Raw genomic sequence first — 25,263 nt, 5'->3', positions numbered from 1 at the left:
GGTAATTTCTCTGGTGCGGTAGCTAATTGGTGTGAGCTCGGGGAAAATTTGCCGCCCCGCCGCTGCCGTCTCAAAACAAGCTGGAACGAGAGAGGGGAAAGAGCCGAGGGGGCAAAGAGGAAAATGGAGAGAAGATGGAGAAGAGAGGAGGTAGGTCGCAGGGGAGGGAGGCGGTGTGCGCAGGTTGCAAGTGGCCGTGAAATCACGTGCGCAGATAACCATTTTCTTTACGCATTCTTGTGAGTGGAGCATAAACAATAAGGCTCGGAGTGAGTGAATGATTTTATTGTCCTGTTAGAGGAAGACAAGGAAGTGTATTCAGTGCAGGTGGAAGAGAAAGGACAGAAAGCAAAACCTTGGACAGATAATGAAGAGAGGACTGTAGATGTGTGCCAGGCTGTTAACAGAGTTTCTACTGGTTAATAAATCAGTAAAAGAATTGAATCACTTGATGAGGATGAGTGTGAAAGACTTGCCAGAATGATCTGTGCTCCTATTTTGAGGGTAGAAAGCGACAGAGCGAGAGAGAGTGAACCAAACTAGGACAAGTCCTGAAAGACCATTGTACTCCTTTTTTTCTTCAGGTCTCCAGCGCATTCAAAACTGCTATCTCACTGTTGCCCTCCCCATCTCACTCACTTTCTCTCTCTGTCTCCTCCTCTGACTACTTTTCACCTCGTTCCTCTCCAGCAAAGGGCCGGTAACTGAGAGAAAATGATCCACTGTAAACATCACAGTCAGTGGCCTTTTGTGTCGTGAAGCAAAGGCTGTGGACCCAGAGAGGGCCCCAGAGGTCCCCATACAGAATGAGGAACACTTTAAAGCAGTGGCCTTTAGTCCTGATCTTTAAGGCACAGCCGTGCTTTTTTATCTTAATGGGGACTCCTTTGCACCTGGGATTCAAGGTGAGGGCAGATAACAACATGGCTGGATAGGGAAGTGTCGGTCTGAAGCATCAGGACTGAAGAATACTGGTTTAATGAAATAAACAATTCCACATTTTGTATCTTTGTCTCCTCAGATCTATGGCTTCTTTTCCACTGGAAAAAAACCAAGTATCGATATTTAGGACAAATGACTCTACAGTAGGGGTGGGAATCTTCAGGCACCTCAAGATTCGATTTGATTATGATTCAGAGTGTAAGGATTTGATGATACAACTTTTATTGATGCATCAAAATGTTTGATTTCAACAGATGATTTGCCGCAGCCGCCATGTTGTTATTTACATTATGCCAGCAGAGGAGCTCTGTTAGCGCCGGTGAAAGCCAAGACACTGGGCAGGCCAGGCCGGGGTTTTTAAGGTCAAACAGACCAAGCAGAGACAGAAGTGTTTTCATTTGGTCAATGCTGCAGCGTGTGTTGGTCAGCTGGTTTACATGCTAGTCACTGCTCCTCTCCTTAATGTTCGTCTGGGTGATGGCGTAAGTTAATATTCATACTTCATGTTCGCCTTATTTAGATGTTAAATTAAAACAAGCTTTCAGCCGCTGTCTTCTGTGAAGATGAACTAGTTAACTTTAGCTTGTCCGTGCTGTAGACTGTGTGGGTGCTGCACTGACTTCACAGTTGAGTTCTGCCTTTTTTGTTTGTCAACATTGTGTTATGAACAAACATTCACATAATCGATTATTGACATTTGTAAAGTGATACTGAATCATCCATGTCTGCATTGCGATGCATATAAGAATACATTTTTTCCCCCACCCCTACTCTAACCTGGAAATCCAGATGCCCCGCCCCTAGCAAATTGTAATTTGCACTGCATGGAGATCTGGCCCCGACGAGCAGAGCCCGCTAAATCGTCTGTCTGACAGAGGCGGGCTCTGGGTGGGCGTAACATGATGAGGACACCGCCACGCTGTAGGAGTCGAAAAGTAAACAGCCAAGATGGCAGCTGCCAGGACTGCATCCATTCAGTTTAGCTTTTTTAAGAAACGCTAAGCCAACTACACTTATCTTTTTCCTTGAGAGAGGAACAGAAGACTGCCCTAGAAGCCTTCGTTTCCAGGAAGGAAGTTTTTGCTGTTTTGCTGACGGGGTACGGCAAAAGCATAATATATCAGTTAGCCTCACTGGTCGGCAAACCAATGGGGCTTAGTGCAATGAATACGTCACCTCGTTTTTTGCTCTGATTGGCCATCGTGCTATCCAATTGCGTGCGGCAGCATTTGAAATGCCTCAGTTAGCAGCCCCTTGGGTAGGAAGGGTGTATCGGTGAGGGTCAGACTCAAAATCTTTCTAGATTTGAGTCTGGATTTCCAGGCTACCCCTACACTACAGTAGTCAGGATTACCTATCCGCTCCGATCGGCAGTGATGGAAATACGACACCAGAGTGTATGGTGTGCTATCACAAAATACCATTTGTCTTTGTCAAAACAGTTCTCTAATGTCTTTCAAAATTATTCTAAATATGCACCGAGTTTGAAAGAGAGACTAAATAAGTAACAGATAAAAAGGAAGTAACCACTGTAACCTTTTCACTTGGCTCCATGCTGCTTTCTGCTGTTTGATAGCCTGTTTTTTTGGGTGTTTGGGACACCAAAAGTGACACAACAGAAAAAAAAATCCAGACAAGCCTAGGTGTACACAGCATTGGTGTGTTGCCAATGGGAAAGAAGTCGGTCCCCTTTTTTTTAGTGGGGTTTCCCCTGTTTAAAAAAAACAAAAAAACAAGAGTATCTATCATAGATATAGTGTTGGGATTTATCAGGATGTGTAATGTGTATTTCCTGGTGAAAGCACCTGGGCGTACAAGTTGTGATTTATTCATGTTTCAGCTTTGTTTGGAATGAAGAAGAACTGGCTAGCTAGTTCACAATAATTAATCCCTTAGGATTGAGGTTAAAGATACATGCACCGTGACTATCAGACCAAACAAGAATCTGGTTTTAAAGGAATTAATAATGACTAACTGAATTTAACTAGCAGGCAGACACATTTTTTTGTAAGATTTTGTAAGAGCTCTGACAGATAAACTTTGTTCAATACAGATTGGTCACTTTTAGCAGATCGCAGAGCTGCTAAATTAAGGTCAGTATCGGTGATCTGGATCCAGCGTATCAGATTGGTGCATCCCTCGCAAGTATTTGAAGAATACCACTTGCAACATGGCTGCTTGTCTAAACAAATCTTTGTTAAAAAATGTGGTTAAAGAGGAACTCCAGCTAAAACATCTTGGATTATCCCCAGGTAGCTGCTGCAGTATAGGTCATAAACTCCGCCCCCTCCATGTTAGTTAGTAATGGGCCAAATTAAGGATCAAATTACACATCACATAAATTTTACAAAATGGTTTCTGCCATTTTTGTTTTTTTGTTCAAGTGGTCACTTTTCATTTTATTTTTGTTTTAATTAGCTGTTTGGTGCTTTAAAAAAGCCAGTTGACATCATGATTGACAGCTGTATGCGCCAATCAGTTTGCTCACAATCAAAGGTGCTGCTTGCAGTTAGTGGGAACTTGAGACATCACCAGTGCAAGATGGCAGCCGCCACGTCCGGGATATCTTGGAGGCATTTTGTATGCGATGTACATTTGCATGGACAGCTGTCACTGTGACCTTACGAAAATGTTTTTGTCCATAACTCAAGATTTTTTTTTTTTTTTTGGTAATTATGACAACATTTCACACAAATGTCTAATAGGATAAAAAAATGATGAAGTGATGATATCTTACATCCAAAATGTCCAAGGTCAATTTCACTGTGACGTCGTAATGTTCTGTAAAAACACTTTTCTGGCCAATACTCACTGTGATATCTCAGGAACAGAAGGGGAGACGTTTGGTCAGACACTGAATTGGTGACACTAATCTTGGGTGTCCACCTTGACAATGTGCTAATGGTGTAGATCTTCTGTGCTGCCGGGGGGAGGAATTGTGTGAAGCGTCCATGTTTTCACAGACACTGATGTAAACTGTAAATGCAACTTGACAGGTTCACAGAGACAGACAACCATGAGGCAGTGATTCTAGTTTGTAGATGTTTTTTTTCCTCAGCCAGTGGGATAGCGATGCCCATCTTGAAACTGTGCATAGATCTTCTGTGCTGCCCTGGGGAAGATGGGTGTGAAGTGTCCATGTTTTAGAATATGTAGCTACTTTGCAGCAGCATTTGAAGCATTAGCTGTGTCTCAGTTCAGGGGCTGAAGAAGACATTTGAAGACTGATTGCATCAATCAGTGCGACTAAGGCTGTCCCATTTCGAAGGAATTGCAGCCTTCTTTCCCAGAATTAGGAGGATGCAACTGATCTCGGTGATGCCCAGGAGGTGAACTGGCACTTCTACCAGTCCACACTCCATATCTGGTCCGGAAGGGGACTTGAACCAGCAACCCTCCCGATCCCAAACCAGGTCCTTAAGGACTGAGCTAACTAACTTACTAGCTCTCACCTTCTTTCGTCAAGTACAGCTGGTTGCTAGGTAACAGGAACACCATGGGGCAAGATCAACTGATGATGCAACCAGGAAATCCTCCACAAATCAGACCGTCCCATTTCGGAGACTGTTCGGTTTGGCTGATGCGGTCTTCAAAGGCTGTGTCCTTTAAAGGTTGCAGCCCCTGAATTGAGACACAGCTATTGTCCATTGTCATGGCAACATACAAGCCTGGACAGACATGGATGTAAAATGTAACTATACTTGACTCGTGGCTGAGACATACAACCATGAGGCGGTAATTCTAGTTGTACAGTGAGAGGAGGTGGAGACACATCGTCCGTCTTTATACACAGTCATTGGTCTCTACCTGTTTCTTCTGACTCTTCAATAACACGTACTTGGCAGGACACCGCTGACCACCGTGACCGAACTAAAGAAAGGAGCACCAGCTGCAGACATCAGCAGAAAGTGACGTCACAGTACCGACTACCTTGTTTGACTAAGAGGTTATCTCTTGGAAGTGCAGCGCATAAATACCACAGCAATGAGCTTTTGACTCCAAAACCAGAGACCAAGATAACAAACACACAAACTCTTTCATTATCACCTGAAGCTGAGTAATGCCTACCTTCCACTTTTGATCATGAGTTTCACAAGTTGACATCATGCATCCAGTTTCACTCTCTTTGTTGGTATCTGACCACCTACAGCTCTGTGCCAAGCAACAGAATCACTCTCAGATGGGCGATCCCTTAGGTGATATGTTGTTAAATGTGTTGTCCATGGCCCTTGACATTTAAATGTTTGCTAACTCCCCACAGCAGCATCTACAGCTACACTCTCCAAGACAGCTTTGACAGCAGGGTATTGCTCATTGTTTTTGTGCCTCATGCTTTCATTTGTCGTTGTGAGCCAGACAATAGGTATGTTTAAATGAAAGGGGGTCTTTCCTATGTGTGCATGAGTCAAACGATGAGTGTGCCTGCCGAGAAGGGAAAGGCAGGGGCCCACAGAAAGGGTGGTCTTGTGCTTATGTGGGCTCAGAGACAGAAGCAGTGTGTGTCGGGACAAGAGCGAGCTGTCTGCGGAGGGGAGCGCAGTTTAGGATATACAGTATAGCCAGTGTTCAGCAGAGCCGGGGTCTAGGTGAGTTCACTGTATCTGAGTGTTTGCATGTTTTCGGAGAGATGGGAGTTTGGATGTTTTATGGGATCGGGACCGTTGAATTTTCTGCTTTGTCATGTCCTCAACGGCCGTTATTTGTGCGTGTGTGATCTGTTTAACTTTATCCAAACAGCTTGGCTGACTTTTTAGCAGAGGGCTTATCCTACTATGGGCTGCAACAAAGTTTGCTCTGTGTGTCCGCATGTCTGTGTGTGTGTCGTTGGATTAACCCTCAGAGGAAAAGCTCATAGCTGCGTGTGTATCTGTGTTTTTTTATGCACATATACAATGTGTTTTATATCCTCTTTGTCCGTGCGTGTTTGACTTCTGGCTCAGCTACAACTTGTATTGTTTAGATTGTGATAAGATGTGGGCAACCACTACTGTAGTCTGGTATTACATTGTTGCACACTGCGGCTTAAGTGGACGTCTTTGGCATTGCAAATATGTGAAGTATGTGGGTGTTTGGTCTTCCTCTTGCCTTCCATTTTTCCCTTCTTTTCTCCTTCATCCCATTCATCCTGTGTTAAGTTGTCCCAGGTACACAGCTTCAGAGACAACACCCCTGAGATCTTTGTGCTTCTCTTGCTGTGCCATGTTTACCTGTGTGAGCTTTTTCTCATGAACACGAGCCCCTCTGGTATTAGCACATGCTCCCAGCATGTTTGCTCATGTGTAGTTTTACGTGCTGCTGTATGTTCATTCATGGAAATTGCCACCAGCAAAACGAAGTTAAATCAGTTAACTATAGCAGTCACAAGAGAAGGGAACAGTTAATGCTAATGAGTTTTGAACCTGGACCTTCCAGGTAATGGACAGTCCCCTTTTTTAATGTATACTAGCCATACTATTGCTTCCATATCAAAGCAAAAGTAATGAAGGGTTTCCCTCTTGTTTGACTCTTTCACATCAGCACAGCAGGGTGTTTGCATACTTTATAACATGAACACGGTATTTGTGCTGTTTACCTAGTGACCGCTGCGATGAAAGATGAAGTAGTTGCCAGCTTTAATATTTCCAGAGTTGTAAAATCCTGTCTTTGAGTATTACAAACGGTTGTACAGTGTCTCTGCATTTCCTAAACTTTTAAATGCTTTGATCTGTTACTCCAAATGGGCGTTCTGGGTCGTATTTTTAATTGTCACACTGGTACCCGAAACAACACGACTTCACCAACGACTGGTTTCGGTCTGAACTTCCACAAAGACCAAGTTCAGGTCACTTAAACCCAAATTAAACGGATATATTTTAACCCACATTGGTCTGAATCAGGGACTCATGTTGTTCCAAAGTTGTATAATTGCCTAGAGTTGGTTGGTGTTCTCACGGCAGCATTTACAAGAGGACCAGATCAAACGCCTTGTGTGAGAAAGCAGCTCTTGATTGGTCAGAATTTCCATGTGGGAAAAATCCAGGAAGTAAAGCAAACGTTGAAGAAGAGTACACTTGCAAGATAAATGTGACACTTTCTAATGTCACAATGGAGGGACAACTACGCAGGTTGATTTTAGCGCTGCTCATCGTGGACTATATTGCTGTCATTGTTCATTTTAGTCAAAGCATACAGTTTGAAAACGAGGCAAACGCGGCTCCAACTAGAAAACAATGTTTTGATGCATTGGATGTGCTGAATGTGCATATTAAGGCAGTACAGGAGGAGGTGCACATTAATAATCCTCCAGGACTGTAACATGCTCATGTTTAACCCAAACAATGTGTCATGTGACTGCAGTTGCTTCACATCCAGGTTGGAACACCTTCTCACCACAAACCAACCGCACCAGAGTTCCTTTGGAACCAGACTGAGACCACCTCTTCAAGAAGGTCTCAGTTGTTTTGGTGCACACCTGAGTGTGATTGCTGTGTTCACATCTGCCCAAATGAACTGCACTGAGGGGGCAAACCAACTTGAGTTCGACTGAACTGAACCAAGCAGGGCAGGTGTGACAGCACCATTACACAAGGTGGTATGAGGAAGTGGAAACCTCCAGGGCTGAAAAATGAAGCCATCGCTAAATTGTCAAACACTGCAGTTCCTCTAATGGATGATTGACTCCAAGAGCGAGTCAATCCCCATGTAAATGCCCATCTTTACAGCAGAAATAAAACTCCCTGACAACTGTGCAGGGGGTGAAATCACCTGTTCACATTTTATTAAGGCTTACAGTTATGCATAATTAAATATGGGCGAGGTGTAGTCACATTCCTCTTCTATCCATAGATGTACAATAATAACTAGATACTGGAAGCCAAGATGGCACCTGTTCAGTTCATTGGAATCTTTTGCGTCTTGCATATGCCAAATAAGTTTCTAACTTATGTTTTTTTTTTATCAGTATGCAGCACACTGAATACACGCAGTACTGTTTCTTACTCTGGCTCCACCCACTAATCCCCTCTTATAGACATAGAGACAGACAACCGTTCACACTCACATTCACACCTACGGACAATTTAGAGTCACCAATTAACCTGCATGTCTTTGGACTGTGGGAGGAAGCTGGAGCACCTGGAGGAAACCCATGCTGACACAGGGAGAACATGTACACTCCACACAGAAGGGCTCCCACACCCTGGGTTCAAACCAGGAACCCTCTTGCTGTGAGGCGACAATGCTAACAACTGCACCACTGTTCCACCGTGACCATATCTGGACCACCCTCTGTTCTAAATACTGTCACTTGTGGCTCCAAATATCCAAGATGGCGACGGCCAACATGCCTAACTCGAGGCTTCAGAACAGGAGTCCACAAACCAATGAGTAACGTCACAGTCGCTGTGTCCATTATTTTTATACTGTCTATGGTTCAAAGGTGGATCAATGCCGTGTGCTTGTAAGTGCAAGCAGTGAGAGTCACCTAAAAACTAAAGACGGATTTCAATGTTGCTTTGATTAAATCTTACTCTTGTAGGTGTGACTCAAGTCATTCCTTGATTGCATCTCGCATGCATTACTGCCAAAATGGCAGGACTGCAACAACAGTCCAGAAATTCACAACACAGATGTTTGATTCAAGGCTTAAATACTGCATGTACTGTAGTATAGGTGTTGTGTTAAATATAAAAATCGTACTTTATTATTAGACACTTGAGAGCACAGATCTTATTTTCAGTCCAGCCACCAGCTTGTCTCTGCCTTAATGCAGCCATCTGTAAGGTTAAACAGGAAGGAGTAAGCCTGAGTCAGAACAGTGGGAGCATGTGTCACTGAGTCAGCCAGCGGAGCGTCCAGCCTGTTTACATGTTGACAGCACATGACACTGACCATATCTTCCCCTCAGTCACAGCAGCAGCCTCTCTCCCACTCTCCCACACAGGCCATAGGCTGGATCAATGGGCCGATTGTTGGATCGGCTGAGAAACTAGTTGGCCTTGGTCATGAGGTATATGGTGATGAGAAGATGACTTCTGCATGCAATGGTCCGGAGTGAGCAGGACGTGCTGTTTAAGAACACAGGAATCCATCAGATTGGTGGTACTTTGGTATAATAATTACAAACGAGGGGTTCTGTGGTCGAGACGTGCGGTAGCTTCTTTTTCTCACACCAGTGGCACTGAGGATGCTCATATTTCTGAAAATGAAGACTGTTTCTCATAGAACTCAGTGTTTCCTGTGACTAAGATGATGTTGAAACTTTACTGAACAAGCTAATGTCACAGAGTTTTCCATCCGTCTTATATAACGCAGAAGCTAAGAGGGTGCTGTTTGAGCTGGACAAACAGCACCCTCTTCCCTTTTTGCTGTAAAGCAGCGCAGCAGATCTCTGGCAGTCTGTACACACCAGCACTGATGGCAGTGTCAACCTGACAGTCTGGGTTTTTTTGTGGTTTGAGATAAGATGCTTCAACAACTATTGGATGGATTGCCAAGGAATTTGGTGCCGACATTTATGTCCCCTTCAGGATGAACTATAATGACTTTGATGATCCTCTGTCCAACACTTTGGGTTATACTTACAAGCATTAGCATGTTAGCTCACTAAACTAAACAGCGAACATTCTACACTCAAATGCCTGTGTAACAATAACATGTTGGCACGCTGATGTTAGCATTTAGCTAACAGTACAGCCACTCAGATCTGCTATTATGGCCATAGAATCTAAAACCAGGCTCAGCCTGCAGAACTTTTGGGCGGACTTATCCCTGACTAACCCCTCCAGACAATCAGAGGAGAAATCTGGTCTGGCACTTCTGTCAGTACTGATGTTTGGCTCAGATTATGAAATGTAAGGGGTTTGAACATCCAGTCTTAAATGTCCTGGACTCCTCACAAGCCCCTTTTACACGGCCAGATTTTCAGCGAATGTTGGGCCGTTTTGCCGGCAAGCTGCGAGCGTTTAGACACACAGAGCCGGATTGGTGAGTTGATCCGAGGCGCCCAATGTTCCGCCTCGTAGGGTAGACATATTGGTGGAACCCTTTTAGTTTAAACGGACCGAGGCGGCCTTCTGCAACAGGAGGGGCTGTTGAAGACTTGTGTGTTGATGACGCCGCACATGCGAGCCACTGGCGGTGAATAAACAGGAAACAGCTGATAGCAGGAATTAGCGAGCAGCTAGTAGCAAGAGGGAAACTCAAACCTGACAGACACTGTAAAGATGAGCAACTGGGGAGACAAGGAATTGTGCGCCCTCCTTGTCCTCGCAAACGAAGAGGCCATTAACCGTCAGATGACGGGGACGGTGAAGAACGGGCCGACTTATGAGAGAATCACCGAAGGACTGACCAGCTGCGGCTTCCCTCCAAAGTCACTGTTTACGTCACACGCTGAGCTACACGTTTTGTTACTTGCTCACGCCCCCCATTGCCCCGAAAAAGGCACATTCTGTATAAACAAAAGTAGGTAGGCGGCATTTTGCTGCACTCCCCGATTTTGTTTTTATACTGCCAATGCTGAAAAAAGACTGATTGGGCTTTCCTGCAAATTTGCACAGTTCCTGTTTAAAAAGGGCTACAGACTCATTGGGGCTACCTCCAGTGTTTTCAACCATGTTTGATATTTTGGATTTGAAGTCCATCCTCAGTAGGCTGCATACATTCAGCACACATAAAACACAGGGCATGTGTTCATGGATGAGGTACCTGAAGGCCACACTTGAGTAAAAGTACAGATATCTTACCAGAAAATGACTTTGGTAGAAGTTCCCTAAGTTGCCTGTTCGAATATTACTTGAGTAAAAATCGTCACATATCGGATATTTACTGCACTTAAGTATCAAAAGGAATTTTATGATATTAAACGTACTTATGTATGGAAAGTAAAGGTACAAGTAAATGTTAATAAAAAGAAAGCACTCTGAGTTTTTAGAATTATTAAGTTTATTTCCTCTTAACACGAACACTACCTTTAAAAATGGAGCCTTCTTGACAACTTTAAGAATTTAAAGAACAAAATCCAGTTTTACCTTCCCTCCCATTCCTTCATTCGTCAATCCATCAAGTCAGTATTAAGTAACAAAGATGCTTCGGTGAAATCTATAGGAGTTAAAGTATACACTTGTTTGGGAAATGTCGTGGAGTAAACTTGAAAGTTGACAGAAATATAAAAAGTAATGTACAGATACTCCCAGAAAATACTCAAGTACTGTACTTACTCCACCGTGGGCACATAATACAACACTAGGAACAAAGACAACAAAGAACTTTAGCCTCTAAAAGTGTATTACAGTGTACTAATAAGGAATAACAGTAACATTAGCCAACGTTAGCTTAATCTCTTGTGCTGTCGTCTTTGTCTTGCCAACAGGAGGTTGTCCTCCTTGTCTGAGCTTTGTAGAAGCAGTTCCCAAACTCTTTTGTATTTTTCAGCAGTATTTCTCTTTGCTGCTCGCATCCTTTCCTCAAACAAAGCTTGTCTCTGTCTTGTGATAAACAGCCATGAAATATTTGATGTTCTCCATTGTGCCTTTTCCTGAATATGTTTCCTGTGTCGCATTATATGATGGCACGCTAGTTACGGTGGAGGCGTGAGGGTCTAGGTACCATGTCTGAAGGGGTACTGTTGGTTCCAAAGGTACCATACCGAAAGTGTTTGGTGGAAACAGGGCTTACCCAATTTAACAACATTTAGGATTTTTAAACTTCAGTCATGTTTCCTCCTAGTCTGCTGTCATGGCATTTCGATCATGCCATTTTGTAACTTTGGCTTTGCATGTGATGTGTCAGCAGAGTAGTGGGATTAACGGTGGGTCATTGAGATATAAAATACTTGGCGCAACGATCCATAAATTCAGCAGCATTGTAATAAATAATTTCACGCCTGTTGAAGAAGCCAACATGTCATCACCGGCTTGTTTATTCCTCTTCATCCTCCTCTCCATTGTTCCTTTTGCTGTTGGAGACATTTTGACATGAGTGAGAGCCGCCCTAGTTTTGTTTTCAATAATAAAAAAATAATACTTGTGTATTTCTTCCTACAGATGGATCCCTCCCTAAAGAGCCAAAAGGAGATGTATCGAGTCAGATAGCAGGTAAGACAAACAGAAACAACCCCAAACACACACACACACACACAGATTCACAATGTTGCTGCTGTTGTGTCTGCTTTTGTGTGTCTGTGGCGATGGTGGAGGAGGAGTATGTTTTTTATTATAGTGGAAATAGCAATGTCTCACACACGCACACACACACACACACACACACATTAATATTTCAGTGTTCCCAGTGACAAAGACAGGTCACTGTCACTGTAATTTCTTCCTGACTCCCCTACCATCCCCGTCTCCACCCCTCCATCTCCCCTCCGCCATCACATACCACGTTCCCCAGCCCATGATTGGCTAACTGTGTCTAGCACCCGTCTCCGTAGCGACAGCAGACTCTCAGTGATGAATTGAAAGGGACAATGTCTGTAGCTTTAATTCTCTGTCGTTGCTTTTTTTACCAGCTCTCAGTCCGTTATTATTTGGTTTCAGATTTGATGTGTTCAGTTGCCTGTTCTGTCTCCTCCATTTTGATTTATTCACCCAGTTTCCCTCATCCGAAAATCACCTGTCTTCTCATTTACACTTGGTCTTTCTGTTGTTACATGACAGTGATGGCCTTGGCCAAAGGCTACATGTTCTTGGGTCGTCCATCCTCATCCTCATTCTCATGAACGTGATATCTCAAGAATGCCTGAAGGAACTTTCCCAACTTTGGTACAAACATCCACTTGGACTCAACAATGAACTGATTAGATTTTGGTGGTCAAAGGTCACAGTGACCTCACAAAACACATTTTTGGCCATAACTCAAGAATTCATCCTCTAATTATGACAAAATGTCTGATAGGATAAAATCATGAAGTTACGTTTTATATCCAAAAGATCAAAGGTCAACTTCACTGTGACATCATGATGTTTTCTGGTCATTATCCAACACCATAACTCAGGAACAGAAGGGGCGACATTTGGTCAGAGACTGAACTGGTGACACTAATCTAGGGGTTTTCAGTTGGCATTTTTGGCTGCCCCGTGTGTGTTGCAAGACTCATGTCTGTCTGCAGGGGACCAGAGAGGAAGACGTTTGTAAAAGTCTCTGTGTCCACCTCTCAGTACTTTTTTAGCTTCTAACTGAATCTCTGTGGTTTGGAGTTAAGTTTCTCGCCTGTGTCACTGTTTGTACTTTAGATATCTGCCATGTTCAACTGTTTCTTGTTCGCTTTCAGCTGTGTAGGAGCTGTGTGAAGTTACTGCTGATGAAAACTCAACATTTCCTTGTTTGGCTGCTTCACAATAAAAGCTTTTACTTAACAACATAATGGAAATTATGGGGGGCTTTTATTGTGAAGAATCTGTAGGAAGTTAAATGTGTTTATCAACAAATCGCGGAATTTGTTTGCGTCCTTTGGGGTTGCAGCAACATACTGGTTTTAAGGTATACCGTGATATAAAATTTGACAGTTATCATACCATGTACATTTGCTTATCCAGGATATTGGAAAAAAAGCAACTGGACGTTAAGCCTCCCGTTTATTTTAGTTATCTTCAAAGGGGAGACTTCTCAGTAGAGTGTCCGCCCTGAGACTGGGAGGTTGTGGGTTCCATCCCCGGCCGGGTCATACCAAATACTATAAAAATGGGACCCATTGCCTCCTTGCTTGGCACTCGGCATCAGGGGTTGGAATTGGGGGGTAAGATCACCACATGATTCCTGAGTGCAGCAACGCTGCTGCTCACCGCTCCCTCAGGGGATGGGTCAAATGCAGAGAACAAATTTCACACACTCAGGTGTGTGACAATCAGTGGGACTTTAACTTTAACTTACATATACACACCATTAACAAAAGTTTCAATCATAGTAATAAAACATTTGTTCAACCAAAAATAACCCTGTTATTTTCATTCCTTTGAGGCTCATACTGACTGATAATAATATAATTACTGTGATACTGTGAAGCCACTATATTTTGTGAGATGGTTATTGTACTGTGAAAATCTCACACCATTGCAACCCTAATGTCTTCAATAAAAAAAATCTCCTTATACTGCAGCTGCAGACAACAGGCTCTTACTAAACCTCTCTAACAGGTAAACCTTTTTAAGTCCTGCTGTGTGATGGAAAAAAACAGGTGACTCTAGCCGTGGATCTGCCCACTGCTTTTCAACATTGTCACGCAAGACAAGCTGTCATCAGTTATAGACACACCTTCAAGCGGGTAGCTCTGTTGTAATACATGACTTCCACGCAATGTCACTCACTGCCGTCACAACGGCCAAGCCCCCTTTTAGGGGAAAGTTTTGAACTCGACTCGGGAGAGACGCTAGTCGCGGCTAGAAGTTCATAATGCCGAGAAGTTGCTGCGTTGTTCACTGCACAGCAAACAATTAAAAAAAAACAACAGAATTGCGATTTTCTTTGCTCCCGGATAGAGTGAAGAATGGGGAAAGAAGAAATCTGTGGCTCACAGCCATCAAATGGCAGGGTAAAGACAGAGCACTACACCTAACGTTACGTCTGTGGCAGGCACTTCATCACAGGTTAGTTGGCTAACGTTAGCTAGCTATAGGGCTGTAACGGTACATGTATTTGTGTCGAACCGTTCAGTATGCGACTTTCAGTTCGGCACGACCCTGTACCGAATTATTGGGTGCAGGATATTATTTTATTTTATTTTGTTTTATTTTAATTCCATTTTTGCGAGCCGAACCATTTAAAATATCTAGTCCCCTGACGGACATAATTGAGTGACGGACTGAGTCCCGTAAATCTCCGCTTTCACTTTGTGCAGCGCATTCTCGCATTTTGACAACATGGCAAGTGAGCCTGACGAACCTGAAGACCCACCCGCAAACCTTGAGTCCTCCGTTCGGGAACACTTTGGTTTCAGGGTAAAATACGAAGATGGAAATAAACAAGTTGACAAGACAAAAGCAGTGTGCCGACACTGCAGAACAGCGGTCGGGTATGTACTTGGAAACACGTCTAACATGCTAACGCATCTAAAGCGACACCACCCAAGTTTGAACGTTAACCGGCACGACTAGAAAAAGCAATCTGGTGCAAACTACGATATCGTCGTCGTTTAAAAAGAAAGAGCGTTTCCCTGACCATCGCGCTAAAGAAATAACCAACACCATTGGAGTTGAGTAAAAGTGTTTAAGCTGCACTTTAACAAAGTGGGAAAGCTAAGTAAGTTCCTAGTCAAACTGAATCTGAGCAGGCTTTAAAGCTGACCAGCTGCACTATACTTTTTATTTTAATTGAGTAAAACTGTTAAAGCAGAAATGTATATTTATATTTTTCATTCAAAAAATGTGTTAAAAAACAGCAGGATTTTATTTTTCACTTTTATATTTCTATTTTCATTCAAACAATGTGAAAAAGCAGGATTTTATATATATTTGTTTCATTCAAAAAATGTGTAAAAAGAGTTAACTGCTGTGGTGGTATGTTTTAATAAGGTTACCAATAAGTAAAAGATATTTAATAGTTGTCTATTTTTTTCATTACTGTACCGAAAAAAACCGAACCGTGACTTGTGTACTGAGGTACGTACCGAACCGTGATTTTTGTGTACTGTTAAACCCCTAGCTAGCTAGCTAAAGTCAGCTGATCTCAACAATAACATGAGATATTCTACTGAATGTTAAGTAATGAATCGACAGGACATGAATTGAATGAATGAATTGACAGGGTCATTCATCCACACAGAGGCTGGCAGCTGAAAAGGGCACACACCTCTTATCATTTCCACTTTCTCGTCGTACCGAAGGTGATCAGGACCTCTTAAACTCTCTCTGTAGCATGTAGCATGACTGGCCATTTCATCTGAACTGATTTGTTTTTATTTACACTTTATGTGTGTGAAGAGCTCTGCCGCCAGTCAAAATCCCATGTTTCTATCACCTATGACGTCACCGGCACACGACCCGTTGTAGTTCGTTATAGTCCCGTTGAAGTCATGTATGGAGACGCAAATCCCTGCCGCGCTGGGCTGAAGACCCAAACCAAACCAAGCCAAGCCAAGGCAGCACATGGGCGTGGAAGAACCGTAATCTTGGGTGTCCACCTTGAAACTGTGCTGATTGTGTAGATTTTCTGTGCTGCAGGGGTGAAGATGTGTTAAGCATCTACGTTTTAGTATTTCTAATTTCTTTGTAGCAGAATCCATATTTGAAATATTGTCTGTTGTCATGGCCACATAAGAGTCTGGACAGACATGGATGTAAACTGTCACTGCGACTTCACTGGTTGGCAGAGAAATACAACCCTGGGGTGATAATTCTAGTTTCTGCTAATGTATTATAGACCAAGGTAAAAAGTATGCTCTGACACTTTGTTCCTGCAGTTAAGAGGGTTGGTGTCTGCTAGTCAATGTCGTCAGCCTGTCATTTGACATTTTGAGGAGACATATGACCACTTTGATATTTACGATTATTACTCCCCCGTGCGTCAGGAGGAAGTTTTAATGTTTAATGGACTGGACTTTCTCGTCTGAGGAGGAGACACACAAATGATTGATTCAGTAGTCCAAAACTATCAGCACTATCAGCCTTGAAAACTCCAAACCTAGATATAAAGGAGGACAGTGAGTTGGCAGGTTGCTCCGGTGCCCAGGGGCCCTGATGGACACAGCTTGAGCGCCTGCAGTAAAAAGGCAATGAAAACAACATGGACGCAGTTATATGTAGACAATACTTGGCTCCTGTTTGGCCCGTCTGAGAGACACTGTCAGAGCTGTGTTTTTCTTAAGCTTCCTGGTGCTTGCCAGTGATCATTTCCTGGTTTTGGGGGGATTATGTCTGTCCATCTGTTGGCCTGGCCTCCGCAGCCACTGGTCTGACTGGGCAGCTGAAGAGTGAGTTTCAAGGAGCGGGGGGAGGGCAGTGCTGTTATGTAATGATGTTAATGCCTTTGGACCTTGACAGATGTGCTGAAGAGTGCTTTGCAGGGAGAAGTGTTGCAGACTTGTGCACTTCCATCACTGTCTGTCTCTCCAGTTTGAAAAAGTAGAACTGCTCTTGAATTGAATTTGTATAAATCGTCAGTGATCAGTTGCATCCTGCAAGCTGAGGTTTCATTTCATAGCGGCCTCCAGATGGCGTGTCTGTGCATACTGGAGTAGCTGAAGCAGAAAAAGGCTTGCAGCAGGCAGTTGGCTGTTGACAGTGAACTGCAGCAGGAGTCAACAGCTGAAAACAAGACTCACACAGTTCACTGTGTGTTGCACTGAATCTCAGTTGGTGACAGAAGGGAAGTGTTTAAGTATTTACACCACCGGATAAACTGATCAAATATAATACAGTGGTTGTTTTCCTCCCCCTGTCATCAGATTTTTGTGTATTAATCTCAGTGTTGCCAACAGTCCTCTTCCTCCACCCTGTCACGGTTCGTCAGGATGACATCAGGTGGCATTAAAAGACCCGCACAAATGAACCCTTGGCACCAATAACAAGCCGTCTTTTCTCTCTCTCTCTGTCCTCTCTCCTCCCTCCTTCCTCCTCCCTCGCCGCTCCTCCCCTGCTGTGTCTGGGTCGCTGGGGTAACCCTGGCCTGTTTCTCGCTCAGTTAGCCTACCCTGCTATTAGAGGTCTGGACGGATGGAGAGAACAGAAAGAGGCGGAGGTGGAGGAAAGATGGTGCTCTCTCTCTCCGAGGCCAGAACTCAGATTTGGGGACAAAAAGAAGAGAGCGGGGGGGAGGACGTGGAGAGTCTGAGTGTAGCGGACTGGAAACAAACACCCTGTCTGTGCTGTTTAATCGCTCACGCTGTCAGCTCACTGTTTCTAGATAATGATACCCCCGTTTTCATAGACGAGGCCTGATTTTCAATGCAGCATGAAATAAGTGCAGCACTAATATCTCCTTTAAAAATTGCACCTTCGAGTCTGAGCTGTCTCTCTTGGATTGCAGCGGACGGCTGGCTGGAAGAATCATTCCAGTGGTGTTGAGGAGGATTTTACTCACAAGTTTAGGGCTGTCAAGCTGTAAAATATGTAGTGAAACCTGCCTCCCTCTGCCTTAAAGAGCTGCTAGCGGAGAGTTTTAATGTTTCATAATGCAGTGCAGGCTTTCCTACCCCAGTGAGACTAAAAGTTGGGTGCGAATGTTGAATATTTGTTCAACTTTTTTTCATAAAGAGATGGGAAAATGTTGTAGATTAATAGTTACTTGGCACAAACGACAGCTAAAAATAAACACACATATTGCTCACTCACCAGATAAAACAATAGGCTGTAATTACATGTGCTCTCTTGTTAACTAGTTGCCCACTTGTATGTGTGTATAGAGCGGCAACACCAGTGCCAGCTGTGCCCACAGTAGGTGCATTGTTAGAGTAGCACAGCTGTGTCTGATCACAACAGCCAATCAGCTTGTTTCATCACCATGCAATAGGACAACACCCTCCTGTGCAGCAGCCAGTCAAAGGTGCCTTGATGCAGGTCGACAGCTGCCAGTTAGAAGTGAAATAAGGAGGGTTCATGACGTGAAAGACAGAAGATGGAGGAAGACAAATACAACAGAGGCAGATGAGAATACTGGCAAGAGAGTGAGATAAAGAAGGAAACAGAGTCAGAGAACTGATGAACAGAGTGTCTTCTCTTAACATCCTCAGAGAGTTAGCCTCGGTTTCAGACACAGGAAACGTGACATCAGTCGTAGACACATCTGTCACCTTCTGCTGAGTTTTAGTCAGTGGGATTGTAGCCTCAGTAGTGTTGCCACAAAAACCACAGAAAGACAGGGGTTCATGTTTTCACATCGCCTCGGGTGTCGGAAAAGTCCATAATAACTGGAAAATGAATGTGCTCAACGTGAGCAGCGCCAACTTCCAGACACATCTGCAGACAGTAGCACCACGTGTCTTTGTGTCTTGTAAAAATCATCCAGGTTAGTGGTTATTGACCGTTTACTGAACCCTTCCAATGGACAGTGATTGTCCAGTCGTGGTAACGAGGCAACAGTCAGGTTCTTAATACTTTTCTGCATGTTTAAGTGGTGTGCTCTGTGGACTGATGTTTAGAAGCCTCAATTTCGTCATTATTGCCGCCACCATCTTTGTGTTTTGGAGCCAGAAGTGACCATATTTAGGGGAGAGGCTGGCACTGAGGAACGAGTGGTGGATCTGATTAAGAAGTGAAGGACACTATTAGCAGACAGCCTTTTATTCAAAGCGGCCCGCCCTTAATTGTGCATGAATTTAAGCCTTGATAATATGTAAATGGATGAGTTGAATAAAAATCTAACCCCGTACAGTTGTCATGAATGTTGAAATTAGCTCAGAGACCAAAACTGGCTGTCCCTTGGAGTCAGCCTCAAGTGGACATTAGAGGAACTGCAGTTTTTGGCACTTCTGCGTTGCCTTCATGTTTCAGCTCCAGGGGTCGCCACTTAGCTTTGAGCTGCAGTATGAGCTAGGGATGTGCAGGATTAGTCGCCTAGTTAATTAAATGTTGCTACCTTCACTAGTCGGCACCAGAAATACTTGTCTGTTAAACTTACTATTACAAGTATTACTTATATGATTGCTGTCAGCCAGCGAAAATGCTGCTTGATGAATTTAATTATGTCTAAATGTAACTTACATTTGAGTGCTCCTTACATGCCTCTATATTGAAAACAATGTCTTTGAGGGCACAAAGAACATGGCATGTGCACGGCTCCTAACACTGTTATGATTTCAGACAGGAAACATGATCAGGAGCTGGTTAGAGATGAGCACTGTGCTTGTGCCTGAAATCAGGGATCCATTGCTTCACTCATGGTATCTGCCACTGTTGTCATTGTAAACTGCACATGTGCAGTGAGAGAACAGAAAGCGTGACAGGTGTAGCAACAGAAACTGAGCTCAGCCAACAGTCCGCTCACTGCTGCTCTTTGAGCCGGTTTCATATTTTCACAAAAGGAATGTATGTAGAGTGAGATTCATTTCAAGTGTTCAGTGTTTCCCACAGAATTAGAATCTATGTGTGGTGGGAGCTGACTGTATGTTTTTTTGTTTGGTGTGTGTGTGTCCCTTTGTTCATTCTGTGTCCACTCTCTAATGTTAGAGATTTTTTTTCCGCTGCAGTTGATTGATCAGTCAGTCTGATCAGAGCCAACCTGTTCAGATCAATGGATGAGAGCAGCAGCTGGTCCTTAAAGCTTTAGACCCTTAAATGGTCAAGTTTCCCTTTCACTGTGCCTGGCATTTTGCTGCTCTGTCTGTGCCTGGAGTACGCTCTGTGCTCCGAGAGTGTGGTGCTCTGAATAACCAAAAGGTGTATACACACTGGAGCAGGGCGTGGGCCGTACTTTCCTGACTGAACCCGACCTGAGTCCAAGACCGTTATAACCGAGCCCATCCCGGCCCCAACAGACTTTCTGATTCTTAAGTCCGAACTCGACCCGAGCCTCACGCAGTTTGTTACCTGACATAGTTATTGTTGTCATGGTTACAGCTTGTCTGTTTACAGTGATCACAGATGAACAGTGTGTGAATGACCGTCAAAAGGCTGCTGTTACACAGAGTCAAACACACCGCACGCACAGCGCACACACTCAACTGGAGTGGAGCCTGTGTTGCATTCAGGCGTTGTCACGTAAATAACAAATTCCAGCACTTGAATAGGCCATAGCACAACGCAGCAGCATGTTAGGTGGGCTGAACCCGAGCAAAATTTCTGATTTGTTATTGGGCTCAGGTCAGGTATCCACACTCTGATACACATTTCAACAGCGCTCCTAATGACAGTCCAGCTCAAAAGAATATGTGGCGGCAGATGTTACTGTGGCAGACCTCCACAAATGAATGAATGTGTAGGAAACCCAGGTGTTAGTGTTCGCCATCGTAGAGTTGTTGTAGGAAGGAAAGTGCCTCTGAAGCAGCCTTCAGACCACGGGAAAAATAAAATATGTTCACGCATATTTGAGTGGAATCAATATTAAGTGTTGAAATCAATTATTTCCATTGAAGAGTTTCCCACAGTAAGACCCTCCATGAATCAAATGAAGTCAAATAAAACTACACGAGCAAGTTTTTCTTTTGTCAGAGTGTCTCTGATCAGGATGTAGGTCAGCGGTCCAGGTCACGGACGCCCTATTCCGGTCCACTCCCTCAGCTTCAAGGAATCCCTGCCATTCCCACACTTCCCCCAGCAAGGAATTTCTGGCACGCCGTGAATGTGGGAAGTCCACAATCATGCAGGGATGTGCACACATGTGCACGGTGTTGGTTTCTCTCGACCCATAACAGCTGGTTTAGGACCGATGCTTCCAAGTCAGCTGCTGGGGAGCCATTATGAGATTACGTCTGCATGTAACTGCTCTTTAATCGGATAGGGAAGATGCATGTGTGTGTGTTTGTACATGTGTGTGTGTGTACGTTCTTTTGGTGGTATGTAGGCAACTTCTCCCCTCCCTTCGCTGACTGACCGTACCACCCATCCCATCTGTCCCGGTCCAGGCAGCTGTTGCATTCTCTCTGTCTCTTCTTTTTTAAACACACACACTTGGACCCCTCCCTGAGGTATTCGACACAGTCTCTCCAGGGCGCTCTTGTAATGGTGTTGTCGAGTAAACTGCTTTGTTGTATGAGCCAGCCTAACGCCCACTTGACCTCTCAGAGGCCCCTACAAGTCTCAAGCCTCTGAGGTGTGCGCTGAGTGTTGACATATTCTGACACACACACACACGTCCCACTAACTCTCCTGACCTGAATGATGGACTGACTGTGTCGTAGTAGTTTCCATACAGCAAAGGATGATGGGCATTTCTGGCATTTCCCTCACATCCCGTGCACTTTTCTCACTGAGGGGTGGAGCCATATCAGTGGCTGCTCCATTTCACCCCTACACACTTCACACTGGACCAGTGACCCAGGCAATACTGGGACAGACGGTCCATCAGGAAAGTTTGAGCTAGTTCATGGGGAGGGTTTCTTTCGTATGGGATGGATGAACTTCCTGGAAAATACTCGTCACGTCAGCTGTAAAGTGTTCTTGGGAATTTAAGGCAATGGACAACGGATGCTGGTTTCTCAGACTTCCTGAATGAAGTCATCATGATGAGGTAATACCCCCTCAGCTGCAGCTAATGGCTTATTGATGAGTGATCAGATGAGGAACGTCATGAAATTGCATATTCTGGTTTTTCCCTCAGTTTGCTGTTGTTCGTCATCAGTGTCAGGGAGGGTCAACATAATTGCATGTTATTTGCTTTTCATTTGGCGTGCCCGGCAACTTTATGCATCACGGCACTTAGAATGAATCCAGACATAATGATCCTGGTGACCTCTGTGACCTCGAGATTATGTGGTGAAAATATCACATATTCATGCACAATTAACTTTACAATGTTTATGATGTATTCTGGGGTAAATTGCTAAACACTTATATCACATAGACATATACAGATGTGTACGATGCCCAGCACAACCACAGTCTGATACTGCTGGTCACTCAAGCCTGTTTCCACCAAACCCTTTCAGTCCAGCGCCTCTGGAACCAGCAGTAAGCCTTCAGACATGGTACCTAGACCCTCGGTGTGTTCAGACAGTCCTCTTAAATGTGGGCGGGGTTGTTGTCACTCACTGCTCCGTCCAGCACTCGCTGTATTTCCTCATCAGCGGTGACACAGATGGAAGTCTGCACCTGGTTTATCGTCCACAGAACGAGGCTGCACGCCCACATTTTCACAACAAAATAGAACAGGCTGCAGTGAGAGTCTCTCTCCATGGGATATTTCAAAATAGCAGCTTTGTGCATTTAGTCCTTCTCAGGCAAGCTCAGGGGTTTAGTGTTGCTGTAGCCCACAGGAAGTGAGGATTAGAATATATGACCTTCACATAATCCGCTCCAAATGAATCTATATTTTTAAAGTCATTACTAAAAGTGTGTGTCATATAAAAACTAAAGTGATGGTCAAAGTTGTCACAGTGAAATTTAAGGTGTGCTGATGGATTCACGTCATCAACTCATGCACTGAGTAACATTACAAGTTAACGTTCCACCTTAAAAGTTGCCGGCAGTCGGCCCAGTGAATGAAGTTATTTTTTCTCTTTCATTTTATAGTTGTAGTTTACTGATGTATGAACAGAGGTTACATAAAACCAGAGTGAGCGTCCTCTACTGACCAATCAGACTGCAGTGTTCACAGCTCCACCTTTTAGTACCAGATCTGTGTGCTAGGTACCCCAACAGAGGGGGGACCAAACATGGGGACGCTAAGGAACGCTTCTGTTGGGACCATCCACAACTTTCACTGTGGAAATGATAACTGAACTGTACCGTACTGCTCGGTGGAAACGGGGCCTAAGTGGCTCCAGTGGAATGATAGCTGTGAGGAAAGATTGTGTTGTGTATTTAATATTACATGTAAGTGTCTCCTGCGCTGTAAGGGTTCTCCCAATCGATCTCAAGTCTCTCTCTTGATGCTAAGCAGCTTCTCAGGTTGCACAAATGCAGTGCAGGCATATTATAATCATTGCCCCTCCTACACCTCGAGGATTACCTCCAGGAACCTGCCTTTCCAAAAGACAGGCAGATTAGCGGCTCACCTAAAGCCACATCGGGTGAACACTGACTCTGCATCCACACAGTCTGCACACAGAGCTGTGCTCCTGCTTGGAAATGTTTGCACCAGCTTTTCCGTGCGGACGTGTAGACAACACCAGAACGGGCGGTTTGGGTTGTCTGCTGGATTGGAATATCTCCCCTCAGGAATCCCAGGATTAGCCTCAGCTGCTGCCACTGCACCCACAGCCGAGTGGGATCCCATCAGCACGTCGGCCCGTCAGTCTGTCATTAGCTGATGGTCGCAGCGGACTGCGTTTCCCCGTCGGCAAACAAAGCCAAAGCCACAGCAATTTATGGATTATTATTATTATTATTATTATTATTATTATTATTTTGTACAATTTGTGGAAGAGTTATCAAGCATGTCTTGCTGGGCAACCAATCACAAGTGGCGACACTCCCAGACAGGCTCCGCCCTCATCCAGCTGACAGGTACAATGTTATGGGCAGTGTGTGGGTGAGTGGGTGGCAGTTACAGATCTACCACGAGGTCACCACCTTCCTCTCCTTTTTCTCCTCGTCCTCTAAATCCCTCCATCACCCCGACAGGGAGTGAATTTAATTTTTTCTTTATATTGCTTTAAAATTAAATGAAAATAAAGACACAGGAAAAAAAAGGAAAAAAGGGAAAGAAGGATGGAAACGAGTGTGTTTGACAGTGACGGATTGTCGTTTCCTTCCTCCTCTGTTTATGTGTCCACCTGTCATTTCCCCCTCTGCCTTCCTCTTCCTCACTCGTGCTCGCTTTCCTTTCCCTTCACACCCTCTTTTCTCTCCCACACACACACACACACACACACACACACACGCAGACACACTTTTCTCTCAGCCTAGTTACGACAGGATGACTCGTCTAATTATCTCACACATCTTCATAGTTTCTCTTTTCCTTGTCCACTTCCACTGTTTTTGCTCATCATTCATCCAGAAAACCTTGTGTCTCGTGTGTGTGTGTGTGTGTGTGTGTGTGTGTGTGTGTGTGTGAGTGTGTGCGCGTGTGTGTGTGTGTGTGACCTGGCCACTCTATATTTAGCTGCTGTGCCACTTTCTCTGGTCCCAGAGCACTGCAGAGCTCAGAGAAAGTGTTGCGTCTCTGTGGTTAAACTTACCTTTGTGTTTGGTGGAAGAGAAAATCCACCCCCAGAAATACTTGTGCACCGTTACAAACCTGCTGGAAGATAGAGAGGATATCATCATGTTGAGATAACTTCCACATCCAGTGCCGTGTGGATCTAGATAATGAACTGTAATCAGCGTGTAATAAGAAATGATTCCAGCAAGTGGTCCTGTGTGCAGACGTGATTGTGTATCAACGAGCAATCACACAGGATGAAATCATGGAATTATTCTCATCATCATCAAAGAGGCAAAAATACCAGTTTCTAAACTAACGTCATGGTTGCATCAACAATCCAGTGAGCATTTATCTGGACGCAACATCTTCACTGCACTCTTCTGGAGCTTGTTGAAAGACATTTATAACATGCAGCAGATCACTTTCTGGACAGTGGTTCTCAACTGGTCCAGACACATGGTCCAGGCCAAGACACGGTGACGTGAGGTGATGCAACAGTCTGCCGGTAGTCGTTTGATGTAGGTTTGGTGAGTGTGGGCCTTAAGGTTTCAATCTGCAGATGAGTAGAATAAAGGAGTGTGTTTGGAAGAAGGGAAAGGTTTTGTGGGTTGAAAGTGTGCGTCTGCGTTTCAGGGTGTTTACAGAGGACAGAGTGTGTCGGGC

The 25,263-nt window shown here is 44.2% G+C and overlaps 1 protein-coding gene across 5 annotated transcripts in view; it reads left to right on the top strand.

Moving 5' to 3' along the window:
* trioa (trio Rho guanine nucleotide exchange factor a) overlaps positions 1-25,263 on the top strand; it is a 109,330-nt gene that overhangs the window by 16,494 nt on the left and 67,573 nt on the right. For all 5 annotated transcript variants that reach the window (XM_049601993.1, XM_049601991.1, XM_049601990.1 and 2 more), the window contains exon 2: positions 11,967-12,017. In XM_049601993.1, coding sequence (XP_049457950.1) covers positions 11,967-12,017 — 51 coding nt within the window. The remainder of the gene's footprint in view (positions 1-11,966; positions 12,018-25,263) is intronic.

The sequence above is a fragment of the Epinephelus fuscoguttatus genome, linkage group LG17 (genome assembly GCF_011397635.1).
Source record: "Epinephelus fuscoguttatus linkage group LG17, E.fuscoguttatus.final_Chr_v1".
In the NCBI taxonomy this organism is placed as follows: domain Eukaryota; kingdom Metazoa; phylum Chordata; class Actinopteri; order Perciformes; family Serranidae; genus Epinephelus; species Epinephelus fuscoguttatus.
This window is presented reverse-complemented; position numbering and strand designations above follow the sequence as displayed.